Below are 24,918 nucleotides of genomic sequence, written 5' to 3' on the forward strand. Positions count from 1 at the left end.
GTATTTAGGTCACAAGTGACTCACCCATACAAAATGCAGCAATGCCAATGCAGTTACAAAGCTACTTTCCGGAATCCCTGTCAATGGGTTTTCTTTTCTTTTTCAAGAAAACATATTACAAATACATTTTAAAAATGGATTTCTGTATTTCATATGTGTGCAAGGAGCCTTGATAGTGCTCTAAGTGGCACATGTGCAATCATTTAATGTATCCTGGGCTGCTGAGAGATGTTTTCAATTTCACCACTGCATCCCTAAATAACTTCTGTGCTGCTGGAGCTGTGGGGAAAGCAATGTGCCTCTCATATCTGACCTGCTCCCTGGACGCCTGTTTTGCCACCCTATCTATTTTAGGGTGAGAGCTCAGTGATTCTCTCTCCTTCCTTAAAAGCCAACAGCTTCCCCTCACCCCCAATGGCTGCCACCAGTGTGTGGTCACTGTATAAATCTTAACTTTTTTTAAAAAAAAGTTACACCCCAATTTCCTCCTTTATTCAAGTTACCAACTGCAGATACCCAGGGGCACAGATATCTACAGAAACCTTGTTGGCTGTAGGGTGTAGTGGGGAAAATTCGAGCCACAAAAGCTGTAGTTGGCATGTTCAGCATTTAAAAAAAAAAAAACAACTTCGCCCAAAGTGTGACCGACTGACAATTAGTAATGGGTCATTTCAGCAGAGCTGTTGATCAGGTGGCAATTGAAGCAAACTCTGCCCCATAAAGAAGCCTTATTTTTTTCCTCCTCTTGGAAGTGGCAGTAGCCCAGGACCCATCTGCTGCCTGCCAAGCACAATTGCAGGCATCTGCTCTCGCTCCATGGGGATTTCCTTGTTTGTGTGTGTGTGCTCCATCCCAAGTGCCAATGTTCCTGCTATCTCAGACGGACCCAGGATCAAAGCCCAAAGCAAATAACTCATTAGGCACAAGAGGCATCTGCGCTCTTAATAAGGTGGCATGATTAGTCGTTGCATGTCCCATCTGTTCTGGATCTTAAGGACACCTGTGGCAGTCTCCCTGAATAGCCACTGACAATGGCAGCTCTCCCCAAGTTCCTTTGGCGTTTCTATACAATTTAGAGGCTTAGCTTGGTCAGAATTGAGTATACACTTCCAGAGTGGAACGCTAAATACATTACGTCTGGTAAATGAGACACCATAGCCACTAGAGGGCCATGAGAACTTGTGTCCTGGGCTTTTCAGACTCATGGGCTATCTGAAACCAAAGAGTTGCATTGGTTTGCCAGATGTGAAATATATTGGCATTGTTTTCAGCTCTGCTACCCCACTAGTATGAACTTCCTCTCCTCCACTACTCATTTTATCCTCCTTACAGTAGTTCAAGCTAAAAAATGGTGACTTGTCCCATATCAGCCAATGGAGATGTGAACGCTGGTCTCACAGCTTCTTAGTTCAAAACTACGAACTACTGCACCACACTGTCTTGCAATCCATTCTAGTAAGTGAGATCATGCTTTATTTTGAAAACATTGCCATTTAGATGCTGGTTCTGAATTGAAGGAATGCCTAAGATTTCTGAGCAATGCTAGAGATTTTCAATATTTCCACAAACGGTGAACTAAAACAACAAGTGACATGAAAAAATTGCTCAACTGTGTCTCCTTTCATCCTACCCATGCTTCCCAGTGATCACTTTAAAACACCTCCTTTGCTGTTGAATTCTCAATCAAATCTTAAGGTATTCAGTCTTGATTTCCTGCTACTACCACTCTGCTCCAAATGCAATACATTTTGTCCCGAGTCTTTTTTCCTTATTGAAAGTGGGTTCTCTTTGCAGCAGCCCATTCAAGATGCAATTTTAACCGTTCTGCCAAAGGCCATGTCGTCTCTGTTTTGGAGACAGAAGAAGTGGAGTGTTAGAACCATCTCAAGGTGCTGGAGATTTATGCTAGACAGCAGGGGCGCCGACTTATAAAAAATATTGGGGGGGCCCATACCGGGAGGCGGCCACCCCCTCCTACCAACGTCACCTTAGCCGAACCCAGAAAAAAGCCCCGCTCCGGTGGCAGGAACTCCCGTCCCCTCCATTCTCCCCTCACCCTGGTCCCTCGCCGGCGACGAATACGCCGTTCCTTGGCCCCGCGGCTCCATTCCTTTCTAAAGTCCCACCGCTGGGGGTCTTCCTCTGACTGACCGACCTGCCCGCCCCTTCTCAGGAGCTCCCGGTCACTTTGGGAGGCGCGCGCCGGAGTCCCCTGCGCGGTTTTTGGCAAGGTGCCTAATAATTTTCTTAAATTATTGGGGGGGCAGAGCCCCCCAAATGAATTTTTGAGGGGGCTCGGGCCCCCTCAGGCCCCATGGAGTCGGCGCCTATGCTAGACAGACTGGGGGCAAGGGTTGGCAAGACGAGGTTATGACTCAATAAAAGAACAAGCAGTGGCTTATGCTTCACTTGTTCCCTTCACAAAGGAGCTGCTCAAAGCGGCTTACAAATTCAAGCAAACAGAAAAGCAATGATCCAGCTATATAGGAAGGTGTGTTTGTGGCTGATGCACTTGACAGAAAAGGCCATTTGCACTTAAATGGCCCTAACATACAAAAGGAACAGTGTTGGACACTTCTGTAGGCGCTAGCCCAGAGTAAGCTTGCATCCGTCCCATACTTTGTTTTAAGAATGCAAACGTGTAAGCTGCAAAATGTGATGATCCTCTAGCTTTGATGGGAGCACAGGGATGCTGCCCAAAGTAAAGCCACTTGGAGCACAACAGGTATGCATCTTGGTGGTTCTTGTTTCTGTATTTCTCGGGCGACAACAAGCATACATGAACAAACATACATGAATTTTGACACAGTATACTTCCACAAGCAGAGTGAGTGATGTAGTGTGACCTTAGCCCCTAGAATAGCAGTTGGTGTGAACAGAGTAAAAGAATTAATGGCAAGAGTCAGGTCCTTTATTTTTTTAAAAAAAACAAAAAGAGATACCATCCTGTATAGCCAAGAGAGCTTAGTCTGTCTTCCCAGTTTACCCAGATGCTTTCCAAGAGCTCGTACCTTGTGATGAATGCTGCTTTTCCAGGGATCATTATGAGCTCAAGATTCTCTGCTGTTCCTCTAGCAAGACAGCTAACTAACAACCACATTTGATCCAGAGCATTTTGTGTAGCGGTGGAAAAGCTGTGAAACTCCAGGTGCCATTTGCCTCCCAACTCTCATCGGCCCAGCTAGCCCAATGATCAGGGATAAGGGGAGGTGAAGTCCAACAAGCTGGAGATCAACTTCCCCTTCTTCATTTAGTGAAGCAATCTTAAAGATGTTAAGGTATCTGCAATGGTGTTAAGAAAAAATCCCAAAGTTTGTATTAGGCCAACCAAGATGTCAAAAAAGAGTGTGCTGTATGCAAGCTTTTGAGCTCTCCAGAACTCTTCATCAGGCTAGCTGGCCAAAGGGGAAGGGAGACTGAGAAAACATCACTGGTGTTGAAGCATCTGATAAGCGTCATAAGGAGTGTGGGAAGGAACAAGCATTAAACTGGCATTGCACTGTGGCCTTCTGAGGAGGAGAAGAAACACATAATGGAGGCGTTCCCATCTCTAAAATAAGCTAATCTTCATAATCAAACTGCTATCTCCATAGCTTTCCTCCACCGTGGTACAGAAGTGGATTAGCAGCTTTGTTTTGGGATTGGAAGAGGAATCTCTATACCAGGCATACAGTGTTGCATGTTCACACAAACCTGTGCTTATTGCAATGTGATTAATACTATGCAGAGCAGTGGAATTCAAAAGCGATTGCTTCTATAGCAGCAGGCAGCGATGTTAATGTGACAGGTGACTAAAAGTTGTTCCTGTATGAAGCAGGTGGTGTTAGTCTGGTCTAGCAACAAGTGGCCTGTGACTATACTCATGCGCTGGGAAGCATCATGCAAGTGCCTGCATGCAGTGGGAAGCATACAATTTGCTGTACTGTACCTTTATGCTGTGCGTGAAGAACTTAAACTGATGTGGGATCATCGCTTCGAAACACAAGCCCTTCAACCAAAACAAGGGCTATATAAATGGCAGCATTGACTGATTTCAAATTAAACCCTGCCAAAGGTGAAAACCCTTTTATGTGTCTCTTGGCAAGTGAAAAGGGATGAGAGAGAGAGAGAATATCAAATAAATTTTGAAGGGGCATTTTCTCTGTATTGCTCCGTAACCAGTGAAATAAATCCACATGTTTTCTTAGTGTGTGGAATTGACTCATGTTTAAATCCAAACATAGACATCAGTAGAGGCCACAGAGATAGCAAGGTCCGAGAGCAAAGTCTTCCTATGGCAGCCAGAAGCTCAACCCACCATCTCTTTTACATACACATTGCCTGAAATAAACCTAAGATTCAGGGGTTGGGTGGGGGGAGAATCTGGGTTACAGAGTTGCTTCTTTCTATAGCAATGAAGGATCCATTGCCTCTCAGATCATTCAATTGGACATTATATGGGGGATTGTTTTAATTAGTTCATAGGTATAGACATAGAATCACATAGGAACCACAGCAGAGAGAGGGAGGAAATTTAACTTACCATGGTACCATTTCCCCATAGCTGCTGTTTTGCCCCATAAAACTTGGAAGAAGAATAGGGGTGTCTGCTCTATAGCACAAGACATGGATCTAGATACAGTACAGGCATTTGGTCCATCCATATGTTCATTGACGTGTGTGTGTACAACTCAACCAAGAATTGAGAGCATGTGAGCTTTCTGTCCGCAGATCTCCCAGCAGCACAGGGAAAGGTTTCCCATAGGATTCCTTGGCAATGCCTGGATAGTTGCTATTCCTGTTTCATTTGCTGCCTTCTGCCCTGCCTGCATCCAGTTACAGTGGTGCCCCGCGAGACGAATGCCTCGCAATACGGAAAACTCGCTAGACGAAAGAGTTTTCCGTTTTGGAGGTGCTTCGCAAAACGAATTTCCTATGGGCTTGCTTTGCAAGACGACAATGTCTTGCGAGCCCCACTTTTTCTAAGCCGCTAAGCCGCTTATCAGCTGATCCGATCAGCAGATAAGCCGCTAATAGTGCTAATAGCGCTAATCCGCTAATCCTTCAATGGGCTTGCTTCGCAAGACAAAAAAACCGCTAGACGAAGAGAATCACAGAACGGATTCTTTTCGTCTTGCGAGGCACCACTGTACTCTATTTTAAGGTTACCAGACGTTCTTGTTTCCTGGGGACAGTCCCCAGATTTACAAATCAGTCCCCTGACAAAATCCTAACATTCTTACTGAAGTTGAAAAGTGTCCCCGGATTCATTGAAAAAAAATCTGGTAACCTTACTCTATTTGTCTTTAACTCTCCCCCTCCCCCCAAAAAGCCAGGTAGGCCATTGAAGTCCCAGCTCACCTCCTGGCTGCCAATCTACTGCTAAGAAGAAGAGTTTGGATTTGATATCCCGCTTTATCACTACCCGAAGGAAAAACCCGAAAAAAGCGAAGGAAAAGTGGCTAACATTCTCCTTTCCCTTCTTCCCCCACAACAAACACTCTGTGAGGTGAGTGAGGCTGAGAGACTTCAGAGAAGTGTGACTAGCCCAACGTCACCCAGCAGCTGCATGTGGAGGAGCGGAGATGCGAACCCAGTTCCCCAGATTACCAGACTACCACTCTTAACCACTACACCACACTAAGCAGTGACGTGGAGGCACACAGAACCAAAATCCACTGGTGCACATAACATATTACATGATGAGAGGAAAGGTATAACTACTCTGCAAGTTAAAAATAACTTAATTGCCACTGTATTGAAAGGTATGCTGTAACACACAATCAGTCCCATCTCTGTGGAGCCATCCGTTGTACCTCTCCATGTGCAGAACTGATGCAACCCCCCCTCCAAATAACACAACACTATTCTAATTGGAAGGACCAAGGGGCTGAGCTCAAAAGACAGTCATCTTTTGGTTACCTTTATTACTTTACAGCTCTTCTGCTTTTAGATGGCAAATTAAATCACCTAGATTAAAAACCCTTTCTCCAGTATCTTGTGCCCTTTGGCCAAACATTTCTCCTGGAAGACACACTAACAAACCACAACCAGAATCTGTGCAAATCTCTCTGAAATCCAGAGTTTTGTCAAGTTTCCCACTTTTGAATTTCACATCTGCCCTCTTCTAGTAGCTTCGCTAACTACATGGGGCAGTTAGCATTTTGCCATTAGACCCAGGCAAGCCAATAAGCTTGTTGCTATCAAGAATCCTTCAGGATACCTGCAAATATCCTTAGAGGGGCGGAGGCAGATTTAGAGACCAGCTGAGTCCTCTGATTCCCAAGCCTTGCATTTAATTGTTTTGTTACAGCAGGATGCTCAGCGCCTTCTTTTTGCTAGTACACCAGCCTTGCCTTGAATGCTTTGTAGAGAGCCTTGGGCAAGGCAGTACCTATTTCAACTTTGAACTCTGCTCTAGCTTTTTACAGCAGAGGGGATTGAGGTAGCTAAAGCTGTCATCTCTTGTGCACTTTCCTGGAGGAAAGTACAGTACGACTGAACACAGCAAGCACCCATAGGATGCTGTGACACCTAAGTGTCTGCTCTCCTAAGATATACAATCGGTTAGATTTTCAGAAGCTAAGCAACTGTTCTCAAAATCTAACCTATTATATTTCTAGCCAGCACACGTTGGTGAGTTGATGAGCCAGGTGCCTGTGGCATATCCTGAGGCTCACAGATTTGAGGTTCAGATGCAGGCTGCGTTCACATGGATGTTCACAGTACAGCTAAAGTTTATTCCCAAAGTGTTCATGCAATACAGCAGTAAGGTACTGCTATAAGTACTTCTGTGTACACAGGTGCTGCCCATCCTGGGTGCCCGAGTAAAGGTGTTTTTTAAAAAATAAATAATTATTCACTCAGCTTCACAAGGACATCTCTCAGCAGCTGAAAAAGGCAGCAGCAAAAAAGATCAGTCTTGGCACTTGCCTTTAAGGTACGTAAGTACAGCAGCTGGGCAGCTAGCCCAAGCATTAGAGACATGATTTGCATGCAGAAAAACCCAGGTTCATGCCTTGGTGCATCCACTTAAAGTATCTCTAGTAGGAACACTGGGGAAAATCTGTTTTGGGGACCTTAAATAATTGCTGCTGGGGCCCCTAAAGAATACCCCCGTCTCCTTTCCGGAGGCGGCGCGAAACAAGTAATGGCGGTCCTCTTCGCGCTGCGAAGAGGGGCTCCGCAGAAAAGGGTCGTTCGCTGCGGCAAAGCGACGACCCACTAAGAAAAACCACGAGCAGAGTGAGCTCGTGGCCGTGGGATCCGGCGGGCACCTAGAGCAACCCCCAAAACGAAGAAGGGACCCCGTAAGGGGCTCCGGAAGCGCGGAGGGGAAGCGGTGCTGTGGATTCATCGCTCTTTCTGCGGGAGTGAAGCCGCGCGGCTGTTACGGATGAGCGCCGACCTTTCTTCCTTCTACATTGGATTACAGACCAACTACTCGTGAGTAAGATTCACCTGAGATTGGATTACAAAATTTATGAATTTGGCTGAAAGCGGGAGACGAGAAAAAGGAAGTCCGTCTCCCGATGGTGCTTAGTGATCAAAGGCAAAGGATCTGACAGGCTGGAAGCAGTACAGAAGGGCTTTAAAACAAGAGAAACCATACGCTTAGAGAAGCTGGAAACTGAAAGGCAAGTTACTTTTATTTCTTTGGGACTGGCTCTATCTTTTTCTATGGGGACTTCCTCCTCTGCTAAACTTACTAAAAAATTTTAAAGACTTTAAAAACCCAAGCCCCGGACTTGCAGAGGGACAAAAGGCTGTTTTGCAGATACACTTACAAATTTGAAATGGATATTTAGAGGCATCACTGTTGGATACAATTTAACAACTGCACTTTGCACCTTTTAAGAGACTTGTGGCAACATTGTGAGAGCTCTGCTTGAGGGAAAAGGTCTTCTCCAAAGACTATTGTTAATTTACTCAATTGCAGGAACTTTAATGGCGACTGAAACTTTGTCTCTTCCTCCCTGAACTGCAACAGTACTCCCTCTAGTGGAGTTTGGGATTTACAATTTCCTGGGAACCAATTTTGCTTTGTCTCTCTGTGGTTTGGTTGTTTACTCCAAGGCCTGCTTTTCCCAGGAAAATTTTGACAGCCTGACCTTGAATCCAAAGACAGGTGGGGAATGAGCGACAGAGTAAAAACAAGAGCTGCGTCGAAGGCAGGGAAAGGCAAACTGACACAAACAACCCTATTTTCTCAGGGACGCAGATCTTCAGTCCCTGCCGTTTTGCAGACTGCACCCTCGCCAACAACTCTAGCTGAAGAAGCTGAACAATTAACAGGTGAGGATATGGCATCTGGAGGGTCTAACACTTTGTTAGAGGAAATGTTACAACAATTTGCAATTTTGAACAAAAAAGTGGATGACCAAACTGCAAAAATTGATTTAGCCACATCCTCAATTACCAAACTTTCAGAACAGGTGGCTAAGCACTCACAAGACATTGGAAATCTAAACGACGCAACATCTGAAAATCGAAAATTGGCGGAGGCTGCGAACCAAAAAGCAGAGGCCGCAGCAAAAGGAGTGGAGGAACTGAAAGGAGAGGTAAGACCTCTCCACAAACATATTACAGACCAGCAGGCCTACCTGTCTTTGGTGGAACTGCGAAATAAGGAAAATAATCTGAGATTACGCTCTATCCCAGAGATTGAGAAAGAGGACTTGATAGGTTTTCTAACAGCAGAATTCTCTAAATTCTGGGGTATTAATGAAGACACAGACTTTAAAATAACAACCGCATTTAGATTGGGAAGAGTCGTTGGAAAAGACAGGCCTAGAGACTGTTTGATCATCTTAAGGACTAAACAGGAGAGAGACAAGCTACTTGACCTACATTTTAACAAAGCACTTGTGATACAGGACAGAAGAGCACAAATCTACAAGGACATCCCTAAGCAATTACTGGATCTCAGATCTAACTATACTGACCTAGCTGGACTTTTGAGAGGTAACGGAATACCATACAGGTGGGAGTTTCCACAAGGCCTTTCATTCAAATACAAAGGAAAGAAGATAAAAATCAAAACGAAAGAGGATAGTCAGAAGTTCCTACACGACAACGGAGAAGACCTGCAGAAAGGAGCAGCAGCTATTTGGCCACCACCAGAGTTCGGGAAAGAGCCACCACCTTCGGACCCGGACAAAAAAGAAGACACCCAATAAAGAGTAACAACAGATCGATACAGGATGTCTCTGCAGCTGTATAGTTGGAACATTAATGGCGCGAATTCCCCAGAAAAACGCAAAAGGATCTTCCATATTCTAAAGAAAGAAAATTTGGATATAATTTGTTTGCAAGAAACTCATGTGACCAGGTTACACAAGAAGGTGTTAATAAATAAAAGATTAGGCCAAGAATTTATTTCATCAGACAGAGTTAAAAAGAGAGGCGTGGTGATCTACGCCAAGGAGAACCTTTCACCAAAATTCTTGTTCAAAGATGAACAAGGAAGAATCCTGGCTATTGAAATATCGACCCAAGGAGAGAAAATATTGATATTAGGAATCTACGCACCAAATGAGGGGAAATCAGAATTTTACAAGAAGCTGCATGAGACATTACTGGACTATCTGGACTACTCTAACATCATTATGATGGGAGATATGAATGGGGTTGTCTCTACTTTTATGGATAAGTCACAGAACCAGAATTTGACCAAAGATGGAAGACTACCAAAAACCTTTTTTGAATTAACTGACAATATGGATTTAATTGATTTATGGAGGACGAGAAACCCCCTTGGTAAAGAAGGAACTTTCTTTTCTGAGGCCCATCTGTCATGGACAAGAATCGACCAAATTTGGACAACTAGAGGGCTGGCACCTAAGACTATAAAAATAGAAATCTGCCCAAAGACATGCTCCGACCATAACGCTTTGAAAATGGAAATGAGACTAACTACTGCCGATTCCTTCAGATGGAAAATGAATGACAACCTGCTAAGAGATCAAGAGATTGTAAAGAAGGCCCAAAAAGCTTTAAAGGACTATTTTGAAATTAACTTGAATACCTCGGTGGAAAAAAGAATAATCTGGGACGCGAGTAAAGCTGTTATGAGAGGGTTTCTGATACAACAGAATACGATCAAGAAAAAGTTCTGGAATGGTAAAAAGGATAAGATATTGGAGAAGATAAGAGATGGTGAGAAAAAATTAAGATTAAACCCAAAATCAAAGGAGACTTTAAGAGAAATTAAATTCCACCAGTCACAATATGCGAAACTGATTAATCAAGAAGTGGAATGGAAGATTAAACAAATGAAACAAAGATCTTTTGAGTCGGCGAATAAATGTGGGAAACTGCTAGCTTGGCAGTTGAAAAAGAGACAAAAATTAAATTATGTTACCAATCTAGAAGTTGAAGGAAAGAACATTCAGAAACCGGGAGAAATTAGAAAGTGTTTCCAGAAATATTTTAAAAAATTGTATACACAAGGATCCGAGGATGCGACTGAGATAGAACAATTTTTGAAAGAAAACGGCCTTCCAGAATTATCACAAGAAAAGAGATCAATCTTGAACTGTAAAATAACACAACAGGAAATTGAGGATGCCATTCAGAATACGCAGCTAGGCAAATCTCCAGGCCCTGATGGACTCACCTCCAAATACTATAAGGCTTTAAAAGACTACTTGATACAACCATTAATGGAGGTTTGTAACCAGATTATGGGGGGAGGGAGGGCACCAGATACGTGGAAAGAAGCATTCATCACACTGATACCTAAAGTGGAAACTGAAAAGACTCAACTTAAGAACTACCGACCCATCTCACTCCTAAATGTGGATTACAAAATATTTGCGGATGTTCTAGCTAATAGATTTAAAAAAGTATTAAATGAAGTAATTCATAAGGACCAAGCAGGCTTTCTCCCAGGCAGACATTTGTTTGACAACACTAGGAACATTATCGATATTCTGGAACTTTTACAAACAAACATTAACACCAAAGCAGTGTTAATTTTTATTGATGCGGAGAAGGCCTTTGACAATATTTCTTGGAAATTTATGAAGAAAAACTTGGAAGGGATGGGAGTGGGAAGGGGGTTTGAGAATGGAATAGAGGCAATCTATTCGGAACAAAAAGCTAAGTTGATAGTGAACAATGTGGTGACAGAAGAACTTCATATTGAAAAAGGAACACGCCAGGGGTGCCCCCTATCCCCTCTGTTGTTTATCTCGGTTCTGGAGGTTTTGCTGAATATGATAAGGGAGGACCGGCAGGTACAAGGAATACGGGTCGGAGCGAAACAATATAAACTGAAAGCATTTGCAGATGACTTGGTTTTAACATTACAGGAGCCAGAACCTAGTACAAAAAGAGTTTTGGAATTGATTCAGAAATTTGGTCGGGTGGCGGGTTTTAAGTTGAACAAACAAAAAACTAAGGTGTTAGGGAAAAATTTGACGGCTATTGAAACAGAGGGGTTCCAGAGGGAAACAGAACTAAACATTGTTAAAAAAGTGAAATACCTGGGGGTTAATCTGTCTTCTAAGAATTTGAATCTATTCAAAGATAATTATGAAAAATGCTGGTCAGAGGTTAAAAAAGATTTGGAAATCTGGTCAAGACTGAAATTATCCTTGTTAGGCCGAATTGCAGTTATAAAAATGAACGTTTTGCCAAAAATGTTGTTTCTGTTTCAAGCCTTGCAGGTCGTGGACAGAGTGGAATGTTTTGGAAAGTGGCAGAGGGATATTTCTAGGTTCGTCTGGCAGGGCAAAAAGCCCCGAATAAAGTTTAAAATACTAACTGATGCAAAGGAGAGAGGGGGGTTTGCCCTGCCGGACTTAAGGTTATACTATGAAGCTGCGGCCTTCTGCTGGATGAAGGATTGGATCTTATTGGAAAACACTGATGTCCTAGATCTGGAAGGCTTTAACAATTCGTTAGGTTGGCATGCGTATTTGTGGTATGACAAGGGGAAAACATATGGAATGTTCAAAAACCATATTGTCAGGAAAGCAATATATATGGTCTGGAAAAAATACAAAGACTTATTGGAAACTAAAACTCCGAGGTGGATCTCACCAATAGAGGCCAAAGCTCGGAAAACAGCCAATATGGAGGCACATTGGCCGAAATATTGGGAAATAATAGAAAACATCGGAGGTAATTGGAGGTTGCAGAGCTTTGAAAAACTAAAGGATAAGGTGCAAAATTGGCTACACTATGCCCAAATTAATGAGGTTTTTAAGCTAGATAAAAAGGTAGGATTCCAGGTGGAAAGATCGAAACTTGAGACAGAGTTGCTAGAACCAAAGACCAAGGTATTATCGAGAATGTACAACTTGCTGCTTAAATGGAACACTCAGGATGAGACAGTTAAGTCAGCCATGGTAAAATGGGCTCAAGACATTGGTTACAATATTATGTCCGAAGACTGGGAAAGGTTATGGACCACCGGTATGAAATTTACGGCATGTAATGCCTTGAAAGAAAACATTATGAAAATGGTATACCGGTGGTACATGACCCCAGTCAAACTTGCTAAGATATACCATTTGTCTGACAATAAATGTTGGAAATGTAAGGAGGCTGAAGGGACATTCTTTCACCTCTGGTGGACTTGTCCAAGATTGAAGGCCTTTTGGGAAATGATTTATAACGAGTTAAAAAAGGTGTTTAAGTACACCTTCCCCAAGAAACCAGAGGCCTTCCTTCTGGGCATTGTCGGCCAGAAGGTGTTAAAAAAGGATAGAACTTTATTTATGTATGCTACAACAGCAGCAAGAATCCTTATTGCTAAGCATTGGAAGACCCAAGATTTGCCCACACTGGAGGACTGGCAGACGCAATTGATGAACTACATGGAACTGGCCGAGATGACTGCAAGGATCCGAGACCTGGGAGAAGAGGCAATGGAGGAGGACTGGAAAAAATTTAAAGACTATTTGCAGAAGTATTATAAGTTGTATGAAACATAAGACGTCGTATGATTGGGAACGTTAGCCCCAGCAATGAAATTTAATTATCTATGAAACTGACAATATTCATGAAAGAATCAAAGTTTAAACGGGTAAAAAGGATATTATGTTACATTTTTAGAGTAATTGGAGAATAAGAGATTTAAACTTAAATTGCAACTGAAAATGTAAAGAAACATATGAAATAAGGGTATAATTTGTTGGCAAATTTTATTATCAAGAATGCACTCATATGGGAGATGTGGGGAAGTCCAATGGAAATTTGAAATAAGTTGTCGAAATGGTTGAGATTTTCTGTTTTTTCTTTCTTTTTTTCTTTAGCTCTGTCTTTCTTTTTGTTTTCTCTGTAATTTGGAAAAAATGTAATAAAAATTATTATAAAAAAAAAAGAATACCCCCGTCTCCTTCCCTGAATTTTTAGCCTCCATGGCCATTTCACAGGTGGAGATCACAGGAAAAGAGGGCAGTGTATTCTACCCATTTGCTCCTAAGAAGTACCCTTGCCTTCCAATGTTCTGGGGAACAAGCGCAAATGTATTTGGATAACAGCTAAACTCTAAGCCCTTGTTTGTAAATGTGATCAAATTAATAGTTAATCAAATCAAACCACTTTAAACATATTGGGCTTACAGTATTTATGTTGTGATAGTTCTGCAATGAATATGAATACAAGGAGCTCTACCTTTTGACAAATCAGACTGACTGGCAACAGCTCTCCAAGATCCAGGTAGGGATCTTCCAAGGCCTACCTGCAGATGCAGGGGATTAAACCTAGGACCTGGCTTGTTTGATTTCTTACAGACTAATCTGGCCTTTCTCTCACCATGAAGCCCAAAGCAGTATACATGTGGTTTCCATGTAGTCACCCAGGCACCAACCAGAAACAAACCCACTTAGTTCCAGCAACATGGTGGTAGTCTCATGTGCCTTCAGACCATACCCTTGGATCATCTATTTTCCAAGGAGGTGTTCTACATCCTTCCCCTAAATACTCTTACCTGTGCCTTTTAGGCCCCTGTCCCACAAAATGGGCTATGGGCCTGCCCCGAGCCTTCCTCCCTAGCCTTCCATGATTGGTCCATACCTGAGTCCATCAGAATGTTCAAAGGGGAGTCATAAAGTTGCAGGTACTGAGCTGCACTCAGTAACTCTTGGCATTCCAGCAGGTGGCAGATGGTATCTTGGGGAACAATGAGCTCTGGGACCTTCTCCAGGATGGCATCTTCAAGGTTCTTGGGCTTCTGGAGAAGAAGTTAAGAACTCAGCGTCAGGTGAATCCCATGGTCTATATGAAGATAGGAACACTGTGCTGGTGGGAATATTTTGCTGACTTGTCCCGTTTTATGATGCTTGGGTCACTTACCAGTCAGTGCAATGAAAGGCACAATGAAAAGAAAAATACCACTGCATTAGAGATGAAACTTATCCCAGCCTTACTTTTTGATGGCGTGGCATCAGTTTCCCAAGCTATTTGAGGAAGAGATGCTGTTGTAGCTTGCTGTTGTTCTAATGGGATTGTTTTGTTGCATATTTTAATTATGGATGCTTATATTTTAATGTTTTAAGAGGATTATTTTTTTTACTGTTGTATTTTAATTGTGAGCGTTTATGTTTAAAAGTCTGTGCAACTGGTTTTTATACTAGTGGAAGCCTAATCTGGCATTAAGCAGTATATAAATTACTACTATCACCACCAACACCATCAAATTGGAGAGCTGTTGCCATGCCTCCTTCAGCCACTCTTTCTCTCACTCCTCCGTGGCCAAAAAAAGCTCCCATCTCTTCTTCGTGACCTCCATCATATCAGGCACTACTAGGCTGCATTGCAAATGGCTGGTGGCGGTCTTCAGTCTCTGTGCGTGCAGCGCCTGACATACTAATAATGCATGCTCTGCAGGTACCAAAACAGCGAAAACAATAGTAGAACAGGCTAAGAGAGTGTCAGACCCATTCTGGCAATGGCTCAAGGGCCCATACCTTGGGGTACCTCTGTAGATGCTTGCCAAGTTTCAGGAGCGTGGTGAGGCACTCGCAGATGATAGCCTCCGTCGGCTCTTCTCGGGCTGCACTGTACTCCTGGTATCTCTCAGGCACATTCAGCACTTTGTAGTTCCACTGCTGGAAGAGTCGGGAAGGGAGGTTGTGGGACATGACAAGGATCTTGGCACCCAGGACTAACACTCTGAAACAAAGGTCAAGAAATCACAGCTCAGAGCTTGCACTTTCTTTTGAAACCAAGAGAAAAACAACTATTGATGGGTGGGGTACCTCTCAGGACAGAAACAAAGGTAATGGGGCAAACAAACCCCCTCCACCCAGCAGCAGGATTTGGCCTGAGTCTGCATGCACAGCATACATTTAAAGTATGTCTCCATCCACAAAGAATCCTGTGAATTGGTAGCTTAATGGTGCTTGTAGCTGTATGGGGGTACATTTCAATGTATCACACAATGCCATTTAGCAGAGTCGGAAGCTCTAAACAAATACATCACCACCATGAAAGGTCCTAACTCTAGCCTTCCTCTCATAGGCATTAAGGGATTCCTTAAGCTCCTTCAAAGAATAAAAGCTTCAAAACATGAAAAGCTGGAAACTGAGCCAAGTGCACTGACATCCACAGAACCAGAGAGCTCCTGCAAGGTTGTGACACCCCAGGCCCAATGTTTTCTAAGGGCAGGTTCATAAATGCAAATATGAACTCTTGCCACTCAGTAACTCAGGCCAAACTACAGGTTCATGATGTGATTAACAATCACATTGTGGTTTTTTACAATTAAATATCACGTTGTAATTGACACTACAGTGTCAAGAGAGGCTTAAACCTCCCCTCTTCCCAACTGCAATCTCCATAAAGGTCTCATGCACACTCACCCCATATGGCAATTAGTACTAAGAGAAAACTTCCCATTGATGTCAATAGGAACTCCCCCCCCCTCCTAATGCCGATTACCGTTTTTATTAAGATCACAGCTGGAAAAGGATACGCTGATATACTACCACCACCATCACCACAAATGCCTAGTATTTTATTTTTAATTAAACCCACTACATGATTGCTAATCATGTCATAAATATAATGTGTAGTTAGGCAAAATGTTGAATGTTAAGTATTGCTTCCCTCACGTGATATGAAATCTGTTAAGCTCATTCACATATAAAAGGCACCACAATATTTGAATCAGTGAGAAGTAAAGATGTCAACTGCCCATCAGCCTCTTGGTATCAGAATATGTGTTATTAGTATTGGAGTTTTTATCCACTGCTCCTCCAAAAAGTTTGGGGGGATCCTCATTCATCCTCAGAACACCCCTGTATGATAGACTAAGCCAAGAGTCCATGCAAGGGCCAAGGTCATGTAGTATGGCAGTCTATCAGGAATTGCTGGAAGTTCCCTTTAGTGAAGCCTACAGAAACATTAGCACTGTGGGGTTCAGTCCTTGCATCCTACAAGATCGAAAGGTATATTTAGACTGTGATCTCATGCCTACTTGCCTAGGAGTAAGCCTTGCTGAACTTAATGGTGTTTCTGAGAGGATTGCACTGCTAGTATATCAAATCAAATCCTGTTAATCAAAATTGCTCTCCTGACAACCAGCCCTAGGCTTGAAGAGGGCACATAATTGCCACCATCTGCTCACCTCTGCTGCTGCTCCATATCCCTCAGGTCTCGCAGGACAGCATAAAGCACATCACTGGATGACTGAAAGAAAAATCAACACATCTGGTTGAAAATGCAACCTAGCAATAAAGCAGGGGCACTCATTTTGAACAACTTTGCAGAAGTGCAACAGGCTCCAAATAGCCTGTTTTTTTGGATGGTTTGGGGGGAAAGGGCTATAGCTCAGTGCCAGAGCAAACATTTTGCACAAGACCAGATTAGAAGCTTTAAATATCCGTGTGTGTGTGTGTGTATATATATACACAATAATAAACCATAAAATAAAGTTTTATTTTTCAAAATGGAACAAAACCAACAGTAAGATGGAAAATAATGTTTATTTTTGTATACTTCCACTTTATCTATAATTGGAAAAAAAATTCTGCTGCTTTTTCCAATTGCAAAGTCTTTGATCAGATCCTCAAAACTAATCTTGCATAACACATCTGCTTCTATACTTAGTAGAGATAAGACATCCAGCTTCCCTTGTTGCATAATTGTTCTGTTGGAATTTTTAATATAATTCAAATCAGAAAATGAATGCTCAGCTGAGTAATTTGTGACTATTAATGATAAAAACCCAGCAATGGAAAATTTCTGTGGTGTCCCCCTTCCCTTGATGCCCTAAGCACATGCTTATTTTGCTTAATGGTTAACCCAGTCCTGATTTTGCATGCAACCCCCCCCCAAGGGAAAACTGCTCTTTAGTGCTCAATCGGAGCAAACAGCAAAGTGGTTTTCTCCAGATTGACACTTGCTCCGATTCAGTACTAAAGAGCAGGTTTTCCCTGGGAAAGGAGTGGGGCAAGGGGGAAACAGCTTGAACCCATGCCTAGAAAGTGCGGGTGAAGCAGAAAACTGCTGGGAGCCAGGCTTTTTAGGCACAGAACAAACGGAAGGGTGGACGAGCCCAGGTTTTTCAGATGGAAGTGAAAGTGCAACAAATTTTGCTGTGTGTATTGAAGGAGCAGAATTGTGATGTAAGGTTTCCAAAACAATGAAGGAAGGAGCAAGACACCACAGTTAACCATTGATCTAAAACTGGTCCAGATGCCAACTCCAGCTAAGGACTCCTAGGCTGTCCGTTGCCGTGGTTACGAACAGTGAGAGGCTGACTTCACAACATCCAAGGATGTCTGATAACAAGAAAAAAGCAGATACTGCCAAGGAGACTACCTCAGCAATGGAGTCAACAAACACAACAGATTCTGGAAAAGGAAGCCCTCTCATGATTTCCTTAGTAAGGCTGCTGAGCACATAGAGGAGCTGCTTTTCCAGAGCCACCGTCTCACCTCCTCATTCCTTGTTATGGCCTTTACCTCAATAATGGAAAGGGTACCATTCCAAGCACTGGTGGAAAGGGACCTGTGGGGAGAGGGCTCTGGCTGGGGGAAAAGATGGAGTGGGAGGTGGTGAGAGAGGTGAAAGAGCAGGATTGTAATGCTTGGATCCCAGCTAGTGCCAATGTGTGTTCTGTCCTTTGGGGCAGGAGTCAAGACAACAGTAAATTCATAGACAGGCCATAGGCACGAAGGACTGATCCAGCAACCTCAGGATGTGGGTGACAGAGTCACTCATAAACTTGAGCATAACCATAGAATCATAAAGTTGGAAAAGGACCGTGAAGACCATGTCGGCCAACTCACTGCCATGCAAGAATCTTTTGCCCAACGTGGGGCTCAAACCCACAACGCTGAGACTAAAGAGTCTCACACTCCACCAATGGAGCTATCCCAACATATCTTTCAACAGTGGAACCACCTCACCAAGAGACCTTACCTCCAGTATGTGTACAACATATGCAGGGTAGAGCAGCAGTAGGCCTGTGACCCCATCGCTCTGGTAATAGGAGCGCTGAAGACTCGCAAACAGTTGTTCCCAGTACTCTGAGGAGAAGCAAGGCAGGCTTGACTCGTTCTTGGAATAGCATGCCAACCCCCATACAGTGGGCACAGCCAGGTAACACCTGTCCCCCCCAGCCTCTCAGGCTCGCCCATCCCCTGCCCTCCTTGCTGTAAAGCCAAACTAAAATCAGGCTTGCGAAATAGGAAAGAAAGGTGTGGGTTTGTAGAGCAGGAAGCCCAATGCCTGCAATCCTTTCTTAATATCTGCATTTTCTTTAGAGAGCTCCTCTTTTTATTAATCTGAGATAACCTATGAATCTGAAGCTCATGTTAAAATATGGAGGTATCCTAACACTTCACCCAGTGACTCAGTGACAGCCCTACAAGGATTCTGCACTGCCTCTCTTCGACCGACCCTACAAAATTTCCTACTATTTTTCATTTCAGTGCTGCGCAGGTTAACACTTTCCCTGCGTGTAACTTGCTTCAATTGCCTTAGCTAAAAAAAGAGCATCTCATTTATGCTTGGTAGGCAAAAACAGTTTGCTGACACATATTTCGTCTTGTCTGACAGAATGCCTTCCCTTCTCCTGCCAGCCTGGGGGTTCTCCCAACCTTCTGGAGCAGATTTGGGGAGGGGAGAGGGAGAGGGGGAGGGGAGAGGGGAGGAAGTCCCACTGTACTAGTGGGAATACTTGTGCTGGCTTCTGCGACTTAGCTTAGCCAAACTCGTGTGCTCCCCCCCCCCTCCAGGCAGCCTCCCAAAGGCCTCTAATATTTGCCCTAGCCACCAATATGGCTAACAAGATGGCAATGGGCAGCCCATTTCATTCATTTGCCTCACCCCATTCTAGAACCTCTTGTGAATTATCTAGAAAGATGAAGCAGCCAGCAGGAGGATGTTTCCTTACCAGCTAAATCCCTTTTGTCAGCCAGATCTGGTGAGATCTTGGCCAGGAAAATCAGCCGGTGGAGAAGAGATTTCTAAAGGACAAAAAGAAAGCATCTGTTATCGGAAGCTACAAACTAAGGCATACTATCAGCTGTGTAAAGAGTTACATTTTGAGATATTTAAAACATGTTGTTTTTGATATTGTTATAAAAATTACCGTATTTTTCTGTGTATAGGACTAGGTTTTTTTTCATTGGGGGGCATCTTATACATGGGGGCCATCTCCCCCCCCCCCATTTTCTTAAATCGGAGTCCCCCAAAATAGGGGGCATCTTATAGATGGAAAAATACGGTACCTTTCTTCCGTTATTAATCTCTGGTTGTGACCAATAGAATCTCTTTGTTTGCCCTGCTATTTTTTGCAACATCTATTATTGCACATTCCTAATTATTATTTGTGCTTATGGTGATACTGGGGAGGTTATGCGGTCCCACATTTAATGTCATTTGCACCTATAAAGGTTTTGGGGCAGACAATAGCATGAGGTTGTAAGATTACCACAAACTGTAATTTGAGAAGAAGAGTTTGTATTTGATATCCCGCATTATCACTACCGAAGGAGTCTCAAAGCGGCTAACATTCTCCTTTCCCTTCCTCCCCCACAACAAACACTCTGTGAGGTGAGTGGGGCTGAGAGAAGTGTGACTAACCCAAGGTCACCCAGCAGCTGCATGTGGAGGAGCGGAGACACGAACCCGGTTCCCCAGATTACGAGTCTACCGCTCTTAACCACTACACCACACTGGCTCTAATTTAAGATTTTGCACCTTGTTTCTTAGTTTAAGAGAGGGTGAAATAGAGTTAGTGCTAAAAAATTTCCCTCCCCCTCCCTGCAATCTATTTTCTGCTTGACTTCCTTTGAGTAAACTAAGACATTTCACTCAAAATACTTATTCTGCTTGCATGATTAAGTATGCTCATGCATGAGCTCTTGTGAATGAAGCCTTGCTGCTTAGCCTGAAGTCTGTGTTTGTGTTATAATTAAATAGGCATTCATTATGACAGCCCTGACTAGTTGGGGCTGAGGGGAGTTGTAGTCCAAAGCATCTTTCTTTCCCCCTCTTTCTCCCCTCCCCGTAACCTCAGTGTGCCTATGATAGCAACGTCTCACACCAGATGTACACCTACCAGTGGATAGGACTCTGTGAATTGAAAACAGAGGTGTTATATGTGCCTTTGTTGTCTATGAAACTCTGTCAATAAAAACCATTTAAAATCTGGAGGCACTAGGTTGGTGAAAGCGGACTTATAAACTCGGAAAAGGTGCTTGCAATTTGAACCTAAGCAGGCTTATTTGGAAATAAACCCCACTGAGTTCAGTAGGAATCACTTCTAAATACTGTAGATATTTATATTGCCGTCTTAAACTTGCTTCAGTCTCACATGGCCACAGCTGTCCATGCATTCATAACTTGAAGGCTGGACTGCCCTTGAGGTTGGTCCACAGGCCAGATGTTCTCCACCCCTGCTTTCCAATGCCTTTGTGTCTTTCGTTTTCATATGTTCAACCATACAGCAGGACATAGCCCATTTTCATCTTGTGTACATTTAAATCCACCAATAAGTGCAATTTAAGCGGCTGGTTTTGTTCTCAGAAATGTAGAATGCTAAAGATCAAAGGAAAATGGCCCGTGATGTAATTTACCCTTCAACCTTTACCAGGTGAAAACAGAATGACACTTGTTTTAGATAAGAAAATATTTGGTCAAGCAAGTTATGTCCACTAATCCATGGCTCACTTGCCTCACTATTGCCATTTGGAAACATTTAGTAACAGTATTGCATTCCTTGTACAGAACACTTTTCATTCAGATATCATACCTTTTTTAAAAAAAGATGAGTTCCACACTAAGTTCACTTCCAATTTCTATGGCTTCCAAAAGGCTGCCTGCTGAGCCATATTGCTGCAATTCAATTGGATGCAATGCTTGAATATTTAGGCCTATGCTTGGAATTAGGACCCCTACTAAGAAAATAGGCCCTTCACTTACCAGTAATAGGAACAGCCAGACTGCATGTTACAACACTGACAGGAGGGGCATAGATGTGTGTTTGAATATGTGAGCATAAAGGGTTTGATTTTCTCCTGGTAGGTCACTCTGCTTGGAACCATTGAGGATACACTGTAGATGACTCACAGAAGACATGGGCCACAAGAAGTAAACCTCTGCCACTTCTCCAAGTGATTCCTTTTGGTTCCAATCTCAGAAAAGTAGAGGATGAATAAGTGAACAGTGAACATCACTCGAACAGGAGGTTTTGATGTGCTCTCCCGAAACTATCAACTTTCACCTGCTTCTAGGAGGGATAAAACAAGGGCAGCGACTGTGTTGATACCAAGCAAGGGCTAACTGAGTCCCAAGAAGCAGACTGGTAGAGCAACAGATTATAGTGGCCCAGGACCCATTTTCATCAGGGGTATAAAAAGATGCTTTCTAAGGTCTAATATTACACCACACAACTCATAGTGGGCAAAACGGACACACACTTACAAACTGTATCCACAAAATGTTCATTCAGCAGTGTCATTTTGAACACAGGTATCAGTCCCGTGCACCCCGCCCCACTCCACCCAAGCTAATGCTCACAGCTAATATATCACACACTCGAGTCCTGCTCTCTCTCTCTCTCTCTCTCTCTCTCTCTCTCACACACACACACACTCACACACACACCCTCAGCCACAGTGAGGAATTAAGCAGGTACATGGAATCCCTGATCTAGAGTACTCACTGTTTCCTTTGTCCCACTGTGCACTTTTTCATGGAGGAGCTGATCAAGTAAGTTTGTTCTCTCTTCCTCAGATGGTGATGCTTCCTGCTTCTCCCACATCTCGCTCTCCTGCTCATAAGTCCCCTTTCCTGAGGTGCCTGCTTTAAACCTTGACATAGTGGCCTGGCTTCTAAAAACCTGATTCTGGGAGATGGAGCTTGGGGAGCTTTGAATAAATCATAGAAATCTATCCAGATAATGTTACACTCTGCGTCAACCATGAGGCAGTTCTGGCCAAACAAAGCTGTTTGTTGACAACCGTGGCTCCTGGTGTCTTAGGAGCAGTGTCAGGCATGCCCGTTTTTCTCTCAAAGGTGCATTGTCTTTTGGCATTGGCAGGCTAGCTGAATGGGGCGGCTGTTGCTCAGGCAACACTTGACCTCTAACGATAACATCTGAGCCTTGTGGTGACATTTCAAAACTTATGGGCAGGCAGGAGCTACACTTTTGGGAGTAGAAGTTGTGCTGTTACCTGAGATCCGTTTTTTGCTAAGTTCATCTACAGCAGCATTAACAGGGAGGGAAGACATATTTGTGCCAACAGTGGCAAATTTCAGCCATGGAATTATAATGTAGGTACCAATGATTTTTGGCACAGAAATGCAAATCTAAATGGTAACATGAAGCAGCCAATCCGTGACTAGAAATTTTCAAGAGCGGTTTCTGCCTGCTGGCCAATCAGAAGTTGGGATTCTCTAATGACACACAGTCACATTTCAATGCACTGGCCAGAGACACACTCAAGTGCTAAGGAGTCTTTCACACGTGTAAATAAGCATCCTTCTGTCACTGTCCCCCAAGAAAGTACAGATCTTTAGATGTACTCCATCAAAATAATTGAGGGTCATTCACAGTGTTTCCCCCAAAATGAACAAACAAACAAACAATCATATATATTCGCTTAATTGCTCCAAATGTCTCCAATTTTTGCTCATTCAGCCATGTACACAAGTTGGTTTTTTTCAAAACAAAACAAAACAAAGAAACCATGACATCTCACAGAGACTGCACACAAACTATGGACTTTGTGACCAAAGTGGGTGTGCACTTATTTGCAAAGCCTCACGAAACTTACCTGGTTTCCAGTGTAGGTGCTGGAAAAACAGAGGTGCTACATGACAGTGTATGCAGCTCTGGGGGCTGGAAAACAGTGAAACCTACATTTGGCACCCAAGATTTCATATGAATTTGCTTCCTACGTCAAGAGGAAGTGCAGAGCATTCCATCATCTAAGAACATCCATGACTTCAGTTAAAGAAACTTGTCTGAATTGCCCCTTTTTTCAAACAGCCAAACGGGTTTTATAGCTAGCCCTATTTAAAGCTCCCTCACATGTTAAGATTGGGGTCCTTAGGCTCCCACAGGGAGTTTGCTGAATATGGGGCTGGAGGACCCCTGGAAGTATATCTCCCGCTCATCCCAGGCACAAACCTTCCCATCCACTCTCTGCCTCTCCAGCCGCAACTGATACATTGAAGTCCTCTCTTCAAAGGTGAAATCATCCGTGTGGTATAAAAAGCTGCTGGCTGCCTGGGAGGACGCCATAGTTCACTGTGCTCCTGCTGAAGTTGCTAGGCAATGGCTTAACAAAAGAGCCCCCAGGGAGTGGGAGATGGCTCACTCCATCCCCCATGTCAACAAAGCTCAGCCTGCAGCAGCCTGGTAAGGGGACGCTTACATTCGGCCAGAGACACAGTTGTGCCAGCAAGTTAATGAGTCCAAAGTCATGCTCTCCTGCACACTTAAGAACATTTTCCAGGGAGTCTGGGAAACTAGGGCTGTCATTCAGGTGTACAGCTTTTTCTTCACAGATGTTGGGGATAGATAGATAGAAACACACCAGGCAGAAGCAATGAAAGCCTAAGAATGCCAACACCCTCTGAAAGAATGTCTGCGCAGCAGCTTGCTTTGTAGCTCTAGAAAGGACTGTGCAGCGGGGGCCCCACACCAGCAGTATAAATTGGATTCCGCAGGCTGCACTGCTTGCACAGGCACCATAATGACACACTTCTGACGCATCCCTCTTTTGCTCTCTCTCTCTCTCTTGTCTCCCTGCAGTCTGGGTTCTGTTCTTTGCACTCCATTGAAGTGGAACTCTCCAAAATCACCAACCACCTTAGACACTGACAAATCCAAAGATCTCTGTCCTAATTCTCCTTAACCCCTTTGTGGACAGCGGATCACCTACTCCTACTCAATTCCTCCCATGTCCTAGGTTTCAGTGACCGGCCTCGGCTTGTGCTCCTCCCTGCCTACACTCACCCAACCTTTCTATGGGGTGGTTTGTTTTTCTGCTTCCACACACACCCCTCCATTGGGGTCCCTGGTGGGGGGGTGTTTGAAGAATTATTATTATTATTATATGTTTTAAGTCTTTTTTTACCAATTCAGTATATTTTCTTTTAATTGTCAAATAATTCTGTGTACATTGCGGCAGCCTTTGGCTATGTGCAATAAAACTGACTGACTGACTGGCCTTCTGGAAGTCTCTGTCAGATCACATGGCTTTGAGTATTACCCCCATACTGATGGCTTCCCAGCTCTACCTCTCTAATCCAAAGCCTTCTCTCATCATTCCACCCCACAGTGCTAACTATCTGTCTGATTATTTCATCATTGTCTCACACTAAGAGTAGACCCAGAAGTTAATGGACCTTTTGGAGGCAAGAATATGCAGGCATATCTGGTTGCTTGAGGTAAGAATCGTGTATGAAGTGGAGCCACAAGCAAGGCAACTTAATAGCAGGAACTCGGATTCCAGCTGCACA

At 43.5% G+C, this 24,918-nt stretch overlaps 1 protein-coding gene across 5 annotated transcripts; it reads right to left on the minus strand.

Moving 5' to 3' along the window:
• Window positions 1-1,440: 1,440 nt before the first annotated feature.
• Window positions 1,441-24,491, minus strand: LOC309527232 (testis-expressed protein 47-like). 5 transcript variants are annotated; one of them, XM_082213890.1, is made up of 8 exons: window positions 22,112-24,491; window positions 19,337-19,409; window positions 18,361-18,467; window positions 16,562-16,623; window positions 14,901-15,105; window positions 14,008-14,164; window positions 3,929-3,988; window positions 1,441-1,845 (listed from the first exon to the last, which is right to left on the minus strand). In XM_082213890.1, the coding sequence occupies exons 1-7, from the start codon at window positions 22,265-22,267 to the stop codon at window positions 3,951-3,953; spliced, it is 798 nt and encodes a 265-aa protein (XP_082070016.1). In that variant the 5' UTR covers window positions 22,268-24,491; the 3' UTR covers window positions 1,441-1,845; window positions 3,929-3,950. The 5 variants fall into 5 exon arrangements, with proteins under 5 accessions (XP_082070016.1, XP_082070017.1, XP_082070014.1 ...); XM_082213891.1 differs by lacking the exon at window positions 3,929-3,988 and having other exon boundaries at window positions 23,582-24,491; XM_082213888.1 differs by lacking the exon at window positions 3,929-3,988.
• Between the last annotated feature and the right edge of the window lie 427 nt (window positions 24,492-24,918).

The sequence above is a fragment of the Podarcis vaucheri genome (assembly GCF_965113315.1).
Source record: "Podarcis vaucheri genome assembly, chromosome: 2".
Taxonomy (NCBI): domain Eukaryota; kingdom Metazoa; phylum Chordata; class Lepidosauria; order Squamata; family Lacertidae; genus Podarcis; species Podarcis vaucheri.